The sequence below is a fragment of the Aptenodytes forsteri genome, unplaced genomic scaffold, assembly GCF_000699145.1.
Source record: "Aptenodytes forsteri isolate BGI_AS27 unplaced genomic scaffold, ASM69914v1 Scaffold118, whole genome shotgun sequence".
Taxonomy (NCBI): domain Eukaryota; kingdom Metazoa; phylum Chordata; class Aves; order Sphenisciformes; family Spheniscidae; genus Aptenodytes; species Aptenodytes forsteri.
The window spans coordinates 2,561,279-2,581,438 of NW_008795859.1; the positions used below are offsets into that span (position 1 = coordinate 2,561,279).

General features: G+C 37.6%; 1 protein-coding gene across 1 annotated transcript in view; it reads right to left on the bottom strand.

Moving 5' to 3' along the window:
• Positions 1–3,140: 3,140 nt before the first annotated feature.
• The window catches only part of MPHOSPH9 (M-phase phosphoprotein 9), a 31,814-nt gene continuing 14,794 nt past the window's right edge, over positions 3,141–20,160 (bottom strand). Inside the window, exons 9-24 of the mRNA XM_019473312.1 lie at positions 19,661–19,786; positions 18,423–18,859; positions 17,328–17,486; positions 16,132–16,219; positions 15,112–15,327; positions 14,199–14,246; positions 13,261–13,325; positions 11,262–11,363; positions 9,536–9,673; positions 8,640–8,815; positions 7,683–7,847; positions 7,235–7,355; positions 6,294–6,397; positions 5,237–5,448; positions 4,641–4,709; positions 3,141–3,372 (exon numbers count right to left, since the gene is read on the bottom strand). Of these exons, the coding sequence (XP_019328857.1) occupies positions 3,271–3,372; positions 4,641–4,709; positions 5,237–5,448; positions 6,294–6,397; positions 7,235–7,355; positions 7,683–7,847; positions 8,640–8,815; positions 9,536–9,673; positions 11,262–11,363; positions 13,261–13,325; positions 14,199–14,246; positions 15,112–15,327; positions 16,132–16,219; positions 17,328–17,486; positions 18,423–18,859; positions 19,661–19,786 (2,328 nt within the window). The 3' untranslated portion in view covers positions 3,141–3,270. The remainder of the gene's footprint in view (positions 3,373–4,640; positions 4,710–5,236; positions 5,449–6,293; positions 6,398–7,234; positions 7,356–7,682; positions 7,848–8,639; positions 8,816–9,535; positions 9,674–11,261; positions 11,364–13,260; positions 13,326–14,198; positions 14,247–15,111; positions 15,328–16,131; positions 16,220–17,327; positions 17,487–18,422; positions 18,860–19,660; positions 19,787–20,160) is intronic.

Below are 20,160 nucleotides of genomic sequence, written 5' to 3' on the forward strand. Positions count from 1 at the left end.
TCGGCAGCGGGCTGGGTGCCTCTCCCCGGCCGGCACCCGTGCGGGAGCTCCGGCTCGCCGCGGGCGCTCTCACCGCCTTCCTCCACAGGCTGCCCTGCGCTGGGTTCCCTCTCCTGCTTGGTACCTTTACCGGGTGTCCGCAGGACGGATGACCAACGGTTACGGAGCCAGACTTCCACGGCGATGGGTGAAGCCCCAGCCCAGCCTCTGCTCTAACCCTGCCGCGGGCACCAGACTTTTTGCAGACTGGAGCAGCGCTGGTTACTCCTGTAACTCTAGTCTCTGCAAAGACTGGGGAAAAAAACATCACTAAAGGTTTAGGAATCCTTTTATTCAGAAACCTCAGAAAAAAAAAAACAGCAACCAAAATTTGCTGCACTGTTTTAAACATTTGTCAATTTGCTGTGGGTTTTTTTTTAAGGATGCATCACTTCACCGCTTCTGTTCCACTCTGCAAATGCAGAGTACTACCAGCAACCAGCCCCTTGTTAACTCCTGGGTGACGCCAAACTCACCAGCTCCAGGAGAGCTGCACAGATGCTTCGAGCTCTTTGTCCTCATCCTCAAGAACTCCGAAGCACCTCACCAAAACCTGCTCCCATTTCTGCTCTTCCTCGGTCCCCCTCCCTCCCCCAGGAGGCAACCCGTGCTCCTGTGTGCTACCTCCACAAAGCCAGAGCCAGCCTGCCTAGTAAACGAGTTAGTTTTTGCCACAGTAAGTTCTGGTCTGCGTTATAGCTCTTTTTAGAGACAAAGTTCCCAGTGGAAGGCAGATTATGCCTAAAGCTAGCAGTGGTACAGAGGAACACCTTTTTTTTCTTTTAATTTGCTTTTTAGAGATGTGGACAAATAGAAAATTTATTTTCCAAAGGTTAAATCTCAGAGTTGAAGGAGCTGTAATGTCTATTATCATAGAGAAAACTACGCATGGGAGTGTCTTGCAAGGGCAGCCTGAGACAGGGCAAAGCCTGGGGCTCCCAGCAAAACCTAGTCGACCTGGAAAGGCGATAAATGCCTATGTAGCTGAGAGGTGTCAGGTGGAAGAACGCAAAAGGAAGATGATTAAAGTCCTCCTCAGAGGAAGCGTAAGCTTCTGCTCTTCTGGAAGTCCTTATTTTAAAAGGGATTTTAAAAAAAACAAACAAACAGACTGTCCAGCAGAGTATACAGCAAGTGCAGTCACGTTTTCCACAGTAAACACGCACTTCATGTGGCCCACTTTTTGATGCTTCGGGTCTGATTTTCAGAAGCACTGAGCATTCAGGCCTCCCGCTGATTTAATCTGGAACTGCAGATCCTCTGCCCCTCTGAAGAATCAGGCCGAAGGCACCATACTGAACAGGTCACATGAAGCCAGACATTTATTTGAAAAGGTTGTCCTAGAAGTTTACCAAGAGCAACACTTACATTCCCCCCCCCCCCCCCCCCCAGTGTTAATAATAGAACAGAAATAGCCTAAAGAGCTCCAACAGATGGAGGAGGACTTTTGATTAAAAAATAAATTCTGACTCACAATTCCGTTTTCTGGATGTAATAAAAAAAGAGTACATGAATATGAATAGCACTGGAAAGAATGGAGTGGAGCTAAAGGGAGGTTAAAAGGAAAGGCAGTGAAATAGCCAAACTGATTTACCTACTTGTTTCTAATGTCTGTCAGGAAAATTCTGTTTGTTTTTGCTGTAGTGCTGACAAAAGAAAACAAGACCATTAGTGGACTCATGAAATGCTCCTGTGATGGATTCCTTGGAAAAATCCTGCTGGCTGAATGTTACTTTTGAAAGAGACTTTTAAATTGTACCTGTTAATAAACTTAAAATGGTGGGAAAAATCCTTCAGCTGAATAGTAGAGCTGCACAAGGAAGTCAAGGTTCTTTTTTCCTCCCTCAACCCCTTCTGAGTAAAAATTACAAGTAAGAATATGGAATACCATCAAATTTGTACATCTATTCATGTACCTGGAAGTATATTTGAGCAAGTTATCTTCAAGCATTCAGGACGAATTTCTACATTTTAGAGTAAAGGGGAAGATGAGTAACTTACATCCTTGACTTCTCCCCAACTCGGATCTTGTATGACAAGAACCCGCAGGGCAGAAGTGGCTGCAAAGAATACAATTTTTCAAAAAGACTGTGCATGGGTAGGACAGTTCATCAAATATCTTAAGACACAGCACTCTAATTTTAGAATCAGACCTTCACAAGCTTCCTTTATGACATCTATTCTGGCCTTATAATCACATCATTGGTGGCTAAACATCTTGAACAAGGACAGAATTTGAAACACACAATATGATTAAAACCTACATTATCGCTGATGTAATATCCCAGAACCTATTGTTCTTGGGCAGGAGGAAAGAATCTAATTAAACATTTATTTAATATTAAAATGCAAACTAAAATATCAATGTTGGACAGTAATTCAGCAATATGCCAACCAGCGAGTATGTCTTTTTCACCAAGTAAAATGCATGTATGTTCACAAATACAGCTCGGATTTGATCTGGAAGTGTACGCCATCAGAACACTGGCACGGCGCAAAACCCAGTCTGGCATATTAAAACCGTAACTTGGGTTAAGTAGTTACAGTCCTGGAGCGTCAGCTGGAGTTGAGCTGCTCACTGGGGGACAGGACGGCTGCTGTCAGTCTCGTGAATCCTGGTACTCGCGGTATCACAACACTACTCACTGCGACTGTTGGGAGACAGCAAATAACTTAGAGCAGTATTTTCCTAACACAGCCAGTGGCGACCAAACTAGCAAAACACGCACCAATTTGCGGCCAGCCAGCCATAACGCAAGTATTGCTCACAGTTTTGTCACAATGAAAAATATCCATGTTGTAAGGTTTAAATGAAAAGGATTTACCATATAACAGTAGTCATCTTTAAACACACGTAATTCATGTTGCTTTTTGTATTAAAGTTCAAAATTTCCTATTGGCTAATATTTACATCATACCATAAATAGTTATAAAATGGTGAGGAAAATGAAGTGCAAAAGGATAACACACTCATTTTCTGAAAACAAGCTGCCTTTTAGTTTCTTATTCTTATTATAAATTGAATATCACTATTTAAAAATAATTAATATTTCTAAAAATATTACAATACAAGATAAACCTTGATTTCTCAAGTGTTGTAAAGGGTAACATGATTGTAAAACTACTATTGAGGGTTTATAAAAATACAAAACCATTTGCATTTACTAAGTGCATAATTACATATTAGTGCAAAAAAAAAAAAATAAAGCATATTTGCATTCAAGAGAACTGTCAAAGATTTGCAGAGGTACGTAAAACATGAAATCTTTTCAAAGTCATGCGTATTGACCCCAAATCTCTATTAATCCTTTCCAAGCGATCTTCCAGGGCTTCCTAAAAGAAACAGTTAAAGAAAAGAAAGAAAATTAAAAGGCTTTAATAACATACAACAAAATCCAATGATCCTTCTAAAATGAAGGAACTACTGTTATTCCTATATTCAACTGGTATCCTTTTTGACGCATTACTAGCATTCTGTTAGCACCCAAAAACTAGAGCCAGACCTACAAACTTTTCGTATTATTTTTATGTGTGTGTGTGTATTTGTGGGTTGTTGGCTTTTTTTAAAACTGTTTCACGTATTTTGGTTTTTTCCATGTGACTTAGGAAACTCCATGAGATAAACTTGACAAGAATTAGGACAGGCTGATAATTATGGAGACACATTTATGAAACAGGTGACCACTGTAGTGAGTGGCAGTATTGACTTACTGGAATGCACTTTTACTTTCAAATTGATAAATTGATAAGCCCTGGGATTACAATTTAGGAAATGCTGAAGTTGTAGGCTTCGCAGAGACCTCTAAAACACAACTTTGAGACACTTGTTTTTATTAAAAGAGTCTGCAGAGCTTTCTGAAGAAGGCACTCTCCTGTATTCCACCTACACTACTTATTTTTGCCTTCTTATTTCCTTCTTTATACTTTCAAGCAGACAAAAACCAACAAAACAAACGAAAACTAAACTTTGCACTTTCTTCTACAGCACAACATCCTCTCTACAGCTTCAGGGACCTATTTCATAGTCGCTGCATTTTCTTAATGTATTGCCTTTATTTACCTCTCGGTGTTATCACAAGAGCAGACTATTCTTGCAGTAATTCAGAAAAATGCATCCCACGTACAAAAAATAGAAGATATAAACAGTCTTATGCAGAATATACACTATGTAGTATGTATATAGATGTATACACACACACACTTTTTCTTTGTATGCATGTATATACACACACAAAAGAAAAGTTGTCAGTTGGGGGGGGGGGGGCAGAAAGCAAATATTTGCAGGGCTAATTATTCTTTTCTGAATCACTTGCATACAAATTATCCAGACTTACACCTTTTACATAGCAAGTCAGAGTGTGTTTATAAATAACTTGCAAGTAACTTCCCGATTATCTTCTAATGCAGTAAAGTCTAGAGAACAGAGAACATCTTTCACACAGATTCAAAATTCAGCCATATTCAGGAACAATTCTCAGTGGTATGGAAAAATTCCCATAGTAATTGTGCATACTAGATAGCAGAATTTTCATATACACTATATATTCTCAAATTGTGGAAGAGCAACTTAAGAGAACAGTCATATGTAGAAGCTTTTTCACCTGGTTTAATCTTGCTTGCAAGGTCATTCTTCCACCAGAACAAGGTATTCGACTCAATGCAGCCTCAATCTAGTAACAGAAAATACTTCAGCTGTAAATTATAGTTTCAAGAGCCTTCCTAACTCAACCTACAAAAGAGAGGTGAGGTGTTTAGATTACAGATACACATCCAGTCTTGTTCTTAAACACCAACTTGTTACCATAACACTGTGCCATAAAAAACTGGTACGAAAGTTAACGTTCATAAGCAGACGCTCTCAAGGATGATTTTGAATAGAGCACTCTTACTTGCCAGAATAACCTTCCTTATTTGAAAGACTGATTTAAAGCATCGTCCATTAAGGAAGAAAATAAATTCACTCCAACCCTTCCATCCACACCGTGTTTACGTTAAAGTGACTCTCCTTTAATGAAGTTAGGGATAGAAAAGGACTGGAGTATGGGAATTAGAGGAGGAAATAACGGCACATTCCTAGGGTAACACTAGAAATTGTGAATGAATTTCAGCCATGCATTGCATAGGTATACAACTACATCCCTCACCTCTCATACAACAATTATGTTTCGTCAAACTTTAAAATAAAAATAATCTTTGCCTGTTGCTTTTCTTGAGTCAGCTCATCAAAAAGCCTCTCTGTTTCAGCCAGAGTCTTAATCCTTGCTGCGTACTTGAAGTCTCCCTCACAAGGTGATAGCACTGGCTCATGCTTTTGTGCTACGCTCCTCTCGTCCCAAGCTGTTGCTTTCTTCATTCCAGTATTGACGGATTCAGCACAAGAGCTGTGTCTGACACCTGAATGCTGCCTTCCTATCAACAAAATAGGGGTCTTTTATTTGTTTTGTAATTGTCTATGAAATTATTACATCAGACAGAAAAAGAAACTAATAACAAGAAAAGCAGTGTGATCTTGGGGGTATATAAACTGAGGATAGTGACTAGCAAAGCCTCATTAGCTTGCCTTAAGCAGACTTCCCAGAAGAATGCAAAACATTTGTATGGGTCATCTTTCAAGTGATCTTTATAACACAGCATATTTTTTGGTTAACAAACAGATTACTGTACTGTGCTAATTAGGAATTACTTTTACTGGTACAACGTTTCTAAATATCACCAAGTAGACTAGTTGTCATGAAAACACTAGTCTAAATAAATGCATTACTAAAAAACAAAAGCAGAACATTGTGACAAGAATTACAAAAGTGAGAAAATATTTGATTCAATCAATCATTTAAAAAAAACTGAAACAACTAGCTTTATTATAGTTACTCTTTGCTATCTGTAATGCAACATTTAGCAATAAAATGTTATTAGTATGACTTAGTATGTACATCTTAATATAGACCCTACTAAGATACGCATTGTATAACTGAGTTAAGCATAGGAAAACATAGCACCCCTCTTTCTCAATTTAATGATTTTTGTTGTTCCACTGTGTTTGTGCACACACACTCATACACAAAAATAAAATACTCTATGAATAGTATTTCTCTGTCTACAGGAATAAGACAAGATTTAGAGGATTTTTAGAAGTTGGCCTTCATAGAGTAAAGTGTCAGCTTTCTATTTGAGCAGCTGTTACCAATGTGGAAGAATTGGTAAAATAGTAAAAAAAAAAATAAAGAACAGTTTTCCCCCCCACTTTGACAGATTACCTTCTACATCATCTAGTGAGAGAAACTGGAGCCTTTTTCTTGGATTATTGTGCTGTAAAGTAGATGTAGGACCAGTTTCCAGGTCATCTAGAAGTATATCAAATCTACAGAGCAGGAAGCACACAACAATTACTTGCTAGAAATCACGTATCAAGCAATACAATATTTTCTACTTTTTAGTAGAATACAGTATCTTCTACTTTAACCTTTTGGTTAAATAAACAAATTTTTTATAAAAAAATTTCTATCCCACAGGCATTGCAAGTCTTCTGATTACTGCTCATAGTACCATCCCCCAACATACTCCTATTTGCACACAGCAAAATACTTCATTCATGTGACTTTCTTTCAGAAGCAGGCCAAGCTGTCACTCCCGAACGCACTGAGCTCCCATGTTGTCATCCTCAAGAACCATCAAAGTGGCGCTAGACATTTCTTCTTCCTCATGCACGTCTTACACTTTAGTCTCACAGCTAAGTATGTTCTCAAACTCTACAAGCCTTGCCAAGCAAAGATCTCTATAGAAACCCCAGTATCTAGTTCAGTTAGCAGAAAGTTAAGTTTATATATTTTTTGACATGCTTGTAGGTGCCATGGCAGGTAGGTAGATACTACTTTCAGCTTTTATTTACATCTCCTGATAAGCGGCACGCAGATCTGGACTTACTCCACAGAACAATTCTATAACTTCTTTGCCACTGATCAATGTTGTGTCCCTAGTAAACCCAACATCTCATCTTGGTGAATGCTAAAGACGGGAAATCATTCTAGATTTTTCTTGCCAGATTTTAAAAAGTAAAACTTAGCTTCATAGTCAGAAATCTTCACGTGACTCATTTTCTAGGACTTTTAATGAACAAGAAACAGCAGCATTAGGCCTGCATAAACATACTGCTGCTATAATAATGATCAGAACACAACTGCATTCACAAGACTCGTACCTTGTCACTGTGTTTTCATTTTTGCTAAGCAAATGGCTAAATCCAGGAGAGAGGTTTTCTTTTGGAGATCGTTTTGGGCTGTATGTCACAGACACTGGTGCCAACATTATCTCTCTCCTTGCTGCAAAAGACAAAGTATGTTTAACTACCTAAAACTTCTCCCAAAGGAATATGTCCCACTCATGCAATCAGATGCTTACATCTTAAAAGAATGCTTTTCAGAGCTGTCTACATGTTTATTTAAATTAGATGAAAAGTGCATCGCAACATAGAAAAATGAAAATAAACTTAGAACTCTCACCTTTTCTATGATTACAGACGAGCTTTTTTTCAGACTGTTAGAACAATGCAGAAATCCTATCTTTATTCTTCTTTCTTCCAGAGCAGCCTTTCATTATTTGCTTCTACTTTTTGAGTAACACAAACCAAACTTCAGAAAAGGACTTACTTGGAGTATTTGATTTCCTGTTTGAAGGAGGAAGGGACGATGACCTCTGGCCAGAAGGGGAGCTGTACCGTTTCGGTCTGTGTTGGTCTTTACCTTTCTCTGGGGATCGGTTAGCAACTAAAGAAGTTTCAACAAACCCAACAGTTTGACGTCGATTTGATGTTTCTAATTAAACGGAAAAAGTTACTATATTAATCAATCTTTTTCAATACAAGAACTCACAAATATTCTCCTGTACTCAGCTTTTACTGTACAAAGACTACACTTAGTCCGCCTCATGTCAACATATCTGTGCTGTTTTGCTCAAGTCTTGCTTCCTGCTCATCATATTCAATGAAACAGATAGTTTAACTCATGAAAAAGGATGCTTTGCAGCATGTGTGGCAGAAAAGATGCTAAATAACACTGATTTAATAACGAGACAGTGGAAAGCAGGACAAAAGCATCTTTTGGGAAAGAGAGTTGGAGTACCTGCCTGAACCAAGAATATAAGCATTTAAGAAAGAGTCAATGCTTTCTAAGTACAAGGCTTCCTAAATCAGTGTTGTTAGAACAGCTCAGTGCAGTCCTACAGTACACATGCCAGCTCTCTTAGTAATATTCTGATACAACACACCATGAGAACAATACTAAAATGGACGTACAGCCAGCCAGAGCTTTGTTAGGACTCCATTAACTGTTTATAAATACTGAGATATTCTTCAAAAAAGGACATTAACTACTCTCTAGCTTGAGACCTAACAGCAACCTTTGCATTCCCTCTATTTTAAACAAGTCACTTAGCTATATCATTTTGAATTTTCTTAGGAAATCTCCAGAAGTTTGCATGCTAAAACTGTTTTTATCCCATCACTCAAGCCTGATGGACCTTAATGCTGAGAATAACAAAACCAAAAGACATGCCAACAAAGAAAAGCCAGTAAAGACAAGTTCAGGAATATAAAAATAAAAAGTTACTAGCTGATGTGTCTTCTTTTTCTGTCTGTGTACCCCAATCTTTAAATGCTTTTCCTTCTTCAAGTTCTTTAAAGGCTTTTATGATTGGTGCTTCCGATATCTCATTTTCTTTCTTTTCTATTGTGTTTGTTGAAGAGTCTTCTTGTGAGGAGTCTTTTTCAGGAGGAGAATGGTGCCTTAAAGAATGTGGGGCGGTGGGGGGAAAAAAAAAGGATCAAGTTTTTTTACTTTATTTCATATATAAAAATACTAGCTGAATAAACAAAAACCTGGAGAAATGTAGTTTGAGATTTACAGTCATCAAAACAAAAATTTTAAGGGTGCTTTTTAATTTCAGCCAAGAACCTCAGAGGATTGTGTTACAGCCAATTCAAGAATCTAAAGTTGAACAGTATGAGTTAAGTCTGGTGACTTGACATGTTCTTAGAACTAAATACATCCTGACAGAGGCTTTAGAAACTTCTGAGGAAGAAGGCAAACTACCGCGAAGTTACACCTGAAGCTTCACACTGGAGGAAAGCTGCAGCCAACCACTACACCTCACATCCAATACAACAGAGCACACAGTGTCCAAACTCAGAGTAGAACCGGACACAAACACGGAGAGCATAAAGGCAGCGGCACAAGATGCAGTTGAAGCTTTCTGATATTTCAAGGAAGGTACTGAAGGCTGCTGCTGCTTGCTTCATACCAGGTTAGTGAAGGAAGAAGGTCCCCCAAAACTAGTGTTTTGTTTTTAAGGAATTGTATAGCATCTACAACATTGAGAAATTTTTTTAGAATTCTATTTAACAAGTACAAAATCTATAAATATGAATCTAGTCAATTCTGGATAAAACTATTTTTAAAAGTGTTCAACTTTACATCATAGTGGAGACTGAAGGAAACCAACTCACCTAGAAGGAATATAAGTTTCTTCTAATCTGTTATCTTTTGGGCTTTCCTGGACTTCCAGAGGCTGGCCAGTGAAGATTGAATACTCTGCTCCTGGTATCAACCACTTTCGCCTGCTGACATCAGGAGTTGCCAACTTGCTGTGGGAACAAAAAAAAAAAAAAAAACTCTTCAAAATTATGAAAGGCTTTGAATTTTTCTTTTTTTTTTTTTTAAGAATTTAAGAAAAAAAATTAAGAAAATCCAGTTATTTATTCTAGCTAAACAGAAACAATAACAAATATATAATAAACCTGTAAATATCATGTTTTAAAACATGTTTGTAAAGTAAAAATAAATTTAAAAAAAAAAAGTGTTGAGGTTTCAGTCTAAATTACACAATATGCTCAGAATGCAGAACTCCACAAAAATCTTCCTGTAACTTATTGCTGCTTACTCAGACCAAGGTTTGGGTAACAAGTAGTTCTCAACTAATTAAACAAAAACATTTTGGTGTAGATTACTCCAATAGTTCAGAGCATCTGACCCCAGCTTTCCTTTTGACACCATTTATTAGTCACTAAGAAACATAAAAAAACTAAAAAAAAAACCCACCAAAAACCAAGAAAGAGTCACTGTTGATGACCTGAGAGTGATAAATATTAACTAATAAGCATCGACGAGTGTGTTATTATTTTGAAATATCAAAAGAAAAAGCTGATTTTATACACAGGAAAGTAGATGATAATTAGGAAAAAAAGGTTCTTCCTTACTCAAGCTATGAACCATAACTACTATTCTGTAAATCTATCCTGCTGTGCATTCAAATTGGAATGAGGCTTTCTTTGAGCCTTTGAGATTAGTTAGGGACAGATTAACTGCCAAATCCACATCGGCTCTTACATCCTCCTCCCTGATGAACATGGTCTGCCATGTTCAGGTCTTCCTTTTTTCTGTTCATTGTTGAGGGATCTTGTTCATAAACATTAAAATAGCTCTAAACAGAAATCTGTCCCTGTGATATATTAATACATAAACTACTTGCATCTTCATAATAATCAAAAATCAGATCCCCCAAAATACTACTGTTTAATATATACAAATGGACATCCACAAAACACGTTACATTATCATTTTGTGCTTCACAACATCAGTGCTGAACTGGGAGAGACACCCAAAAAGCTGTAACTAAGAAAGCAAAAAAAGAAGGGGGGGACAAAGCTTTTCAGGTCTTTAAAACATAAAAGGGGCAAAACAGAACACAGGCCAACTTTAATTTCCTTAACATAAATTCACAATTCAAACTAGAATATGCATTCTAATTGAACTTCCACTCTACTCTCAGGATACCTGTACAAACTGTATTTAGAAACATAAAATATAGTAATCAGCCTTTCAAATCAATGACATAAAGACACAAAGAAAACCTCTAATGTCTAATTGGACTATTAGATTTTATTCCCAAGATCTCTGTTCAGCATGGGAATCCCTATTCAGCTGAGAAACTGAGACCTAACAAACACTCATTTAGGAAGACTAGAGAGTCTGCCAAGTCACACATGTATTATCCAAAGTATTTATTTGTTTTTAATAATTTCTTAGCACGTGAAGTCTCTGGATTACGTCACATGTATTTAATCCAGTATAGCCTATGGACTGACATCTTCTTTATGCATTTTTAGCCAAAACACATTAAAAAGTATTCTAAAACACATGACCTGTTTTCACATTGTTGGAATATTCACTTACTTGGCACAAGAGGTTCTTAAACGACTTTCGGTAATATGGCGAAGTTTCAACATATTTTCATGTTCTACCTGCTTGAGCTGAGCTTCAAGTTTTGAAATTGTCCTAATGTGGACATAGCAAAGATGTATTATAAGATGATTTAAAAGACATAAAAAAGATATCATGTTTCTTAGAGTTTACTCATTTTTATTCAGATATCCTGAGTGAAGCAGAAGAACAAAAGCAACTACTACATTTTTATCTACCTTTCTATCTAAATATGTATGTAAATATGCACTTGAATTCTAAGTTAAATAAGTTAGGTAACCTAGCTAGAAAGACAGGACCAGGAGATATTGCTGTGGATCAAAGCATTCAACTCAGAGGGGTTGGGGAAAACAAAACAAGAACATTTTTCCTCCTTGAAATGATGTATTTTTACAAAGGCCTCCCTGACTGGTTTTAATGAGTGGCTCCTTCTCCTGCATGTCACTCGGGTAACTCCACAAATCTGCTGCTCAGGCTCTTCACATGGTTTTCCTCTCCCCCACATACTGCAGTCCACATCTTCAGTGAACCAGCCCTTGGCAATGCAACACAATCTTAGGCATTGTCCACTTGGAGGTTTGGAGCAGGATATAAAAAACTCCTTTTTCCACTACAATTTCCTCAGTCTGGAACGGTCTCTAGCTAGCAGCATCAGGAATCAGGCAGGAAAATAGAAGCACCGATACCTGACTGAACTGTCCTTCACACTATCTTCGTTTCCTCAACAGTCCCAATAAAAATTGAAGGCAGAGTGTTTTCGGCTTCCTTCTATTCCTTTCTTAAATTCTTCCTATTCATTCTTTCTAGTCGTCTTCTTGAAAAATCGGGTGATCTGAGCAGCAAAGAAAAGGACTGTGACATCTCCCAGGTATCACATTTGCTGTTTTTCTGGTTTTGGCTAAAGACTATGCCCAGGTTAATGCTTGGTGGCAACAGCATTTGGAGTGAATTTTGAGGTGAAATTTGTAGCCACGTTTCTAGTAGAATCATCAAAAACCATGCATTTAAAAAAAAAAAAATCTTCCTAACAGTCTGGCTTGTAGCCACGTTTCTAGAAGAATCATCAAAACCCATGCATTTAAAAAAAAAAAAAAAATCTTCCTAACAGTCTGGGTTTCAGCTGCTCATATAAAAACACAAAAAGAAATTATGACAGCACATACCCAGAAAAGAACCTTGAAGGGAGATGAAAGATGTGAAACATCACCTCATTACAGTTCTACAATGCCTGCCCTAGAGCCCTCTCAGATGTCCTCTTCTCCCACCTCTCTAGACTTCCCTGACCAAGTGTGCTGTTTAACACCCTTGACAAGGAGTGGCTGAGAAATCCCAAACTAGAGGATATGTTTATAACTGTAAAACCCCTGATGGTCACATATGGCTTGCCTAGGGCCTACCCAGAAAGTACAAAGCTCAATGGATTTCTGTTCTCCCAACCGAAAAAAAAAAAAAAATAGATCTAGGTAGCATGAGGGACATCCACAGGAGATATTATTCCTGCTCTGGAATAATAATTCCAGAGCCACTCATTAAAAGACATGGAACACCTTTCTGTCCTTTATTCATGCCTAGGAGCCATAATCTTGAACAGCAAACTCCTGTCAGCATTCTCGCTCCTGAAAACCAGAACAGAGACTGGTTAGCTGAAGATGGGGGTTCCTGAGGAGGCAACTGTAGCAGTAAAAGCTTGAGCAGCAGACTGGCTGGGCTGGCTGAGCGACAACCATCAGAAAGGAAGCAATTAATTACATCCCACTGGAAGATGTTGTGATCGAGGAAATAGAAAAAACACATATCCTAAAATAATAAGAGTTTTACAATGCGTACAAAGTAACACTAAGCAACATGAAACGTTTCATAAGATGTAATTAAAATTGCAAGATCTACAGCCTTCATAATCTAGGAGTAAATATTTAGGCCATAGCCTATATTTCATATTGTTAAAATAGTAGTAAGACAGTTTCACATTTACCTTTTCAGATCAGAAATCTGCGTGTTTGCATCAAGCAATTTGTTTTCAGTTGCATTTAACGTATCCTACAAGCACACAAGGAAAAAAAAAAATAAAAAGCCAAGAAGCTACAGAAGTGTACTAAAAGGAAAACGAGTAACTGTGTATCAGTCTTGAAAACAATGTGTTTTCACATTGTGTTTTTTTACGCCTTCCTATTTGAAAGGGAGGCCCATTAAATTTCTTTGGCTGATTTCGCAGTATTTTTGCTGTCTGTGACTGTGTCCTGGTTTCGGCTGGGATAGAGTGAATTTTCTTCCTAGTAGCTGGCACAGTGCTGTGTTTTGGATTTAGCATGAGAATAATGTTGATAACACACCGATGTTTTAGTTGTTGCTGAGCAGTGCTTACACTAGTCAAGGCCTTTTCAGCTTCCCATGCTCCACCGACTGAGAAGGCTGGAGGTGCACAAGAAGCTGGGAGGGGGCACAGCCAGGACAGCTGACCCAAACTGGCCAGAGGGACAAAAAAAGGAACTGGCTGGGCATCGGTCGGCGGGTGGTGAGCAACTGCACTGTGCATCACTTATTTCGTATATCCTTTCATTATTAGCATTATTTTCCCTTTCTTTTCTGTCCTATTAAACTGTCTTTATCTCAACCCACAAATTTTACTTTTTTTTTTCTTCTCCCTGATTCTCTCCCCCATCCCACTGTGGGGGTGGGGGGAGTGAGCAAACGGCTGTGTGGTGTTTAGCTGCCTGCCGGGTTAAACCACAACACTGGAAAACGACACATTCCAAACTCCCTCCTTTTCCCTTTCCCGGGCTCTGAAGATGCAGTAAGAAGCTATGAGTTAAAATAAATATGGATCTTTGCCAAAGTTAACTCAGTTAATTCTATGGCACATTATCACATATTTTGCATGTTTGTTTTTTTATTTAACTAGCATGTTCTTACCTTTACTCTTTCATGTTCTTTTCCAAGCGACTCATATTCTCCTAAAAGCTAAAACAAAACAAAAAGAGAACACACAAACCCACACTGAGACTAAATACAATTACAGTTTTGTTGACTGCTGTAAAATCATCTAAATTGCTTGCCTAACATGTGCAGAAGCACTACAGGGGATACAGGGTGTACTTCAATAGCATTTGTTAAGTTCTAGCATCTTCTAATTGGAACAAAAAGTTAGAAAGGACAAGAGGAGACAGAGCTACTTACACAACGTATTTCTAATTTTCAAATTATTTCTCTCTAAAGAAACTGAAGGAGTTGAATGAACCGTTAAAATTCCCCACTGACTTTAAAGCTGACTTTTTATTTTGAAAATTTAATTGTAAAAAAGGAGTTAAAGCATGAAGTAGTTTTTCCAGCTAATACCCATTTAGCCAATCAGCTATTACTGAAGAATCAAAGGAATAATTCCTTTGATTCAGTCTAAAATCATACACAAAATTAACAGTTATAGCAAGTTGTGATGACTTATGAAAGAAATTCAGTCCATTCCCACTAAGCTTAAGAAAGGAAATAATAACTTGTTCCAAAACAACTTCCTGCAATACCTCTAAAAATAAAATGAACTAATAGCACATAGAGTAATAAAATACCTGAGACAGACTATGACAAGTGTTATCACATCAAGTACACACTTGCTGCCTTCAATAATTGTTTTTAAATATCTGTTAGGTTCGTAGTATCACCTAACACCTAGCCTACTAAGTAGTCAGCTGCATAATTTCTGTTCTCTTTTTGGATGTGCATTAAGACTTTACAATGGTAAACTCTGAGTAGTTTTCCAAAACACCCAGGACTTGCTGCGCTGGTAACATGCTGTGCAACTGTAAACACCATTGCCCATTTTCTTACTTACATTTTGAAACATTTTATTTTCTTCCTTTAGCCTTGTATTTTTATTATCAGATAACTTGTAAGCCTTTTCAAATGCTTCCTCCAGATCTTTAAGCCTTGATTTTAGTCGACTGATAGTGTTATCCTTCTCTTTATTACTTGTGCGCGTTTCTTCAATACGTTCTTGCAAAACTTTGGAAGTATTACTGACTGCATAAAAGCGTTCTCTCCAATCTGCCTGCAAGAGAAAAAAAACCATTGATTATAATGCTTACCTAACAGATTTTTATTTCAGTACAAAGCACAATCTAAAATCATCTAAACAGAAAACAATGGTACATCTGTACGTTAACTAAACAAGATTTTTGCTCATTTCTGTGACGTATAAAGAATGAAAATGAAGGCTAAAAACCCCAAAGATGTATTTATTTTATAGGACTTAAAATATCTAGAGGTTAGGCCTCTAATCCCAGCCGATTGTCTTGCTTCCCAGCATAGAAAAGGGTTTAAAAAAGGTGGAATTAGTCAGTCTCTCCAGGTGTCTAACTTTCATGACAAAGCGTCCTGTGCTTTGACCAATAAATACAGCTATGCAGTCATAACCTAGCTGGTCTGACCTAGCCAGAAAGACCATATAAATATACTTAGAAAGATAATATTTTTGCCCCAGCGCAGATGAGATTTGCTTTTGTCACAGCTCTAATAAGAAGTCAAAAGAGAAAGTAATCAAATCAATTTTTTTTTTCAAAGTAATTTTAGAGAGAGACATCATAAACACATCACCATATTTCACTCTTAAACTTTGCTTGATCCCTGATAACCTGGAAAGGTTGTTCATAAGCAAAAGTGATGATGATTCAAGTAGGGAGTCTTAAGAAACTCAGCTAGAAGAGTCAGCAGTGTAACATATTGGCTAATGTCATATATTAAAGAGAAAGGTTGAAAACAAAAATAGAAAAATATGGAAATACAGATCATCTTAATAATGAACATGTGCATTCTCTTACCCTTTTAGTTAAAAGAATTAAGAACATATACTTACCACTTGCTTCTCTAGCATATTATTCTTATTTTCAAGGGCTTTTATGCGAGCACTTGCTTCATTCAGAGCCGCATCTAGTTGGTCACACCTATTCAGAAGATACAGATGACAAAAATCTCTTGAAATTTTAAAATAATACATCTTCATTTTATAGCCTGCCTTCCTTCCTCAAGCATCCCCTCGAATTTTGGTGCCCAGCGTGTGACCTCTTCCCATAGTCTTCGGCCATTGCAGCAAGGACCCAGCGTCTCTGCTCGGAAGGGCTGTGGTGCTCATGGCAGGCGAGCAGCAAACTGGGAACACGTGCAGAGACTCCAGATGGCTCAGAGCATAAGAGCTGCAGAACCAAAAGCAGCTGAGATGCACCAGAGCAGAGTTCCACTTCAGCTAATTGATGATGCTGTGTGATAATGACTGAAATCATATCGCAAGCTACTTAAACTCAATAAATGACTGCTCAGGAGTCACTTTTAATAGTTAGAACACACTAGTGCTGGAAGATAAGTACAAAGGAGTCCCAGCTACCCAGACACTTCTTCAATTATTCTGAAGGGCATAAATTTTGTAAAGTATTTTAGCTGTCTAAATTTGCAATGTGGATTTTGACTGGCAATAATTATATAAAAATCACATCGAACTTGGATATATAGCAGACATTCAAGCTATATCTAATGGAATATATAGGTGAGGCACACAGACTCCAGTAGTAATATCTGGTCAAAGAACATTGACTGGCAAATCGGCTTTATAAAGCTACCAATGAATTCAAGACTGGTCCTATATCATCTGTAGTTTTGACATGAAAGGTAAAGAAGGATGACGTTCACCAGCATGACAGGCGAGCACTATTTTACAACATAGATAGTCCCATTACAAGTTGCTTAGGATTACCTCTGCCTGCCAGCCTTTCCTGAGCAAAATTTACACTGGCTTCAGCAAAAATCAGGTCAAACAAGACCTCTGGTCCAAACATCACACATGCTGCCTAACAATAATTTTACACTAATCTTAAACAGCTGCATTAAATAATACAAAATTTATATTTAATAGGAAAATATTAGCATCATAGATGCATGAAATCTTCAGAATTGAAGAGTGACATAAACTTTGAGATATTCTAAACAAGCATATTCAGTTTTTAAAGCAGAAAGAATACCATGTAACAGAGGAAAAGAACAAGTAAGGACAAACAGTACCTGTCAGCAAGATTTTGATTGATTTTCTTTAAGTCTTCAGATGAAGCAGTTTTATGGCTTGCCTCTAGCTGCTGTTTTAAGCTATGTATCTCAGAGTCATAGTAAGCTCGTAGATCAGCTATGTGTCGAGCATGTTTTTCCCTCAAGTTCTGCCTAATCCTATTTTCAAAATTAAGAACAAAAAAATTTCCAGCTATCCACATGAGCATGCATTGCTATATTCATTCACACATAATGAACTCAGCATATATATCTCTCTTGCAGAACTTTGTTGCATTCAAATTAAAGCAAAAAGAAAGCTTCTTCACCTAAGGCAGTGGTGTCAGACACCTAAGTCACCATATTAATACATATATACAAATAATATATACAAATAATATATACAAATTCAATACAAAGCTTTATGCTCTCTTCTCTCCTTTGCTATGCGCTAGAAACTATGCATGTAAAATTAAAATAGGAAAACCCAAACACTGAACTATCTTGAAACCATGACCCCTACATAAAGCCCTCACAGGTAGAATATATGCCATGTCTGCTTGTCCATGTGCAAATCATGAGAGCCTCAATAGCGAATGGGGGATATTTTTCCTCGGTACAGTAATTCTGTGCTTCTCCCACCATTTGACTCTAAATAGGAAAACATAATCCCCACAGAACTTGAACGTTCTCTGCCTAAATTAACTCCCTCTTACAACCTATGAAGGAAGTATGTATTTCTATTTTAACGTATAAAAAGAAATAACCAAAGCATTAAAACATAGAAAATTGTTTTGCCTTCCTGCTAAGGCTTTGACATGCAAGGAAGACAGAGCACAAGTATTGTGCCTTAGATTAAACAGTATGGTCTAAAGAAGATTAAATAGTACAGTCTAAAAGACAGTTGTAAGAAGTGGAAAATGACTGTTCTATTTATATGCCATCAGTACTTCAGGGGAGAAAAAAAGAAAAGAAGGAAAAAAAAAAGCAGCAATGTCCAGCTATGTTCTAAGCAAACAGAACTTGCATATTTTGTTCGTTTTACTAGTGTTAAGTTTCACTTCTTTCATGAAAGTACCAACTCTACGACTTGTAAAAAAGAAAAAAAATACTTACTTTGACATTATCACAGGATCTTCAACAGATGCCACTGAAAGACTATATTCTGGCAAACTGTTATCAGCACACTGAGTAACAGAAGATGGAGTTAGAGTCAGTGTTTCTTCCTCCTCTGTGTTGACTAAATTATCATTATTAGCATCCATATATGCCATTGGAAAGGGACAGCTGGTCTTGTTTTCATTTTGGAATGGGTGATTTCTCCAGAGGTCCAAATGCACAGCTCTGCTGCTGGCAGGATATTTTGGAGAATCATCTAACTGAGATGAATTACTTGTCTGTGAAAAAGAGTCTGTGTCACAATGACTTGAAAATCCGGGCTCTGCCATAGAGTCTGGAGAAAAAGGAGTAGTGTCTTCAGGAATATTGAAAAAACAGCATCCTGGGTTCTGCTGACCTGGTTTCATATGCAGGGTTGGGTCCAATGTCAAGATCTAGGAAATAAGTTATAATGCTAAAAAAACTGTGATTTAACTTTTGTTCTTGTAAATGGAGTTTATCTGAAGACATTAGTAATCCATATAATAGATCACAGGAATTACATTGAATACTACTACAATCATTTGGTAGTGACAAGCAAGACGAAGGGACCTGTAACAGCTTAGATGATGATACGTACTCCCAACGTTTGCAACTTGAGTTTCTAAGTTTCCATTAAGAATAAAAGACATATAAAAGACATATGTAGCTGTCTAGAAAGCCTTTGGAATTTCAGTTATGTAAATAGAAGGACTATGATGTCTGCTTGTAGGTTGAAACAATAACTTTGTACAGTTATGAAAATCACTTCATGGATTATATGAACAAGACAGCCATAGTAGCCATCGTTACTGGATTTTGTACAAGACTGAAAGCTGTATAAAGAAACAGATATGATAAAGGATATTTCCACAACCTGTGCCTCTTCTGTTTCACGGGTGGAATGAACTTGTCTCGGGGGAAGCGGTAAGAAAACCCTGCTTCTGTGACTGCAGTTCCACATGCATTTCATCAGCGTAAGCAGATTCGTCCCTGCGCCATCCTCAAGGTTGTGCAGCAAAGGTGCTTGTTTACCCAGGATATTCTTAGAGGTTCTTTTCAGCTGGATCCCTTCCCAATCTGGTTCATCACACAGCTGCACAAATTGCTGTTCCAGCATAACACTGGAGGTGGCAGCAGGGGCCAATTAATGTGAAACCAGCCTGTAACCGATCATATCTTCAAACTGAGACATGAAGTAAAGAAATTAATGTTACCTCTGGTGGGTGACTTGACTGGGAAGAAGGCATAAAATTCTGGTCTGGCAGCTGCTTATTTTCCCTTTGTCTTTTATGATAAATATCCTTCAATGACGACAACTTCGTTTCATCAGCAGAAGACAACTTCAACAGGCAAAATTGCTACATTACTTTTTCTGAACACAATCTGCCATCCCCAATATAGATAAGCAAGTTCTGGTGTGGGTTTAGCTAATAAAGCAGTTCAGAACAGAAGGCGGCTTTATTCAATGCACCCAGTTTAAAAAAGGGTCTTTAGTGAGGCACATACACCTTTAATATATTAGTTAGTCTCTTTTCATCTCCTATACACACAATTTATTTTAAATGACAAAAGAAGGTCAATAAATTCCAAGTGACATTAGCGGGTGTAAGTGAATAATGACAGAATAGAATATGAGAGACTGAGCTAACAAAAGAATTCTCGCAAAAAAGTTAGCTTCTGGAGGGTTGATTCTTTCCATCATAGAAAAAAAAGC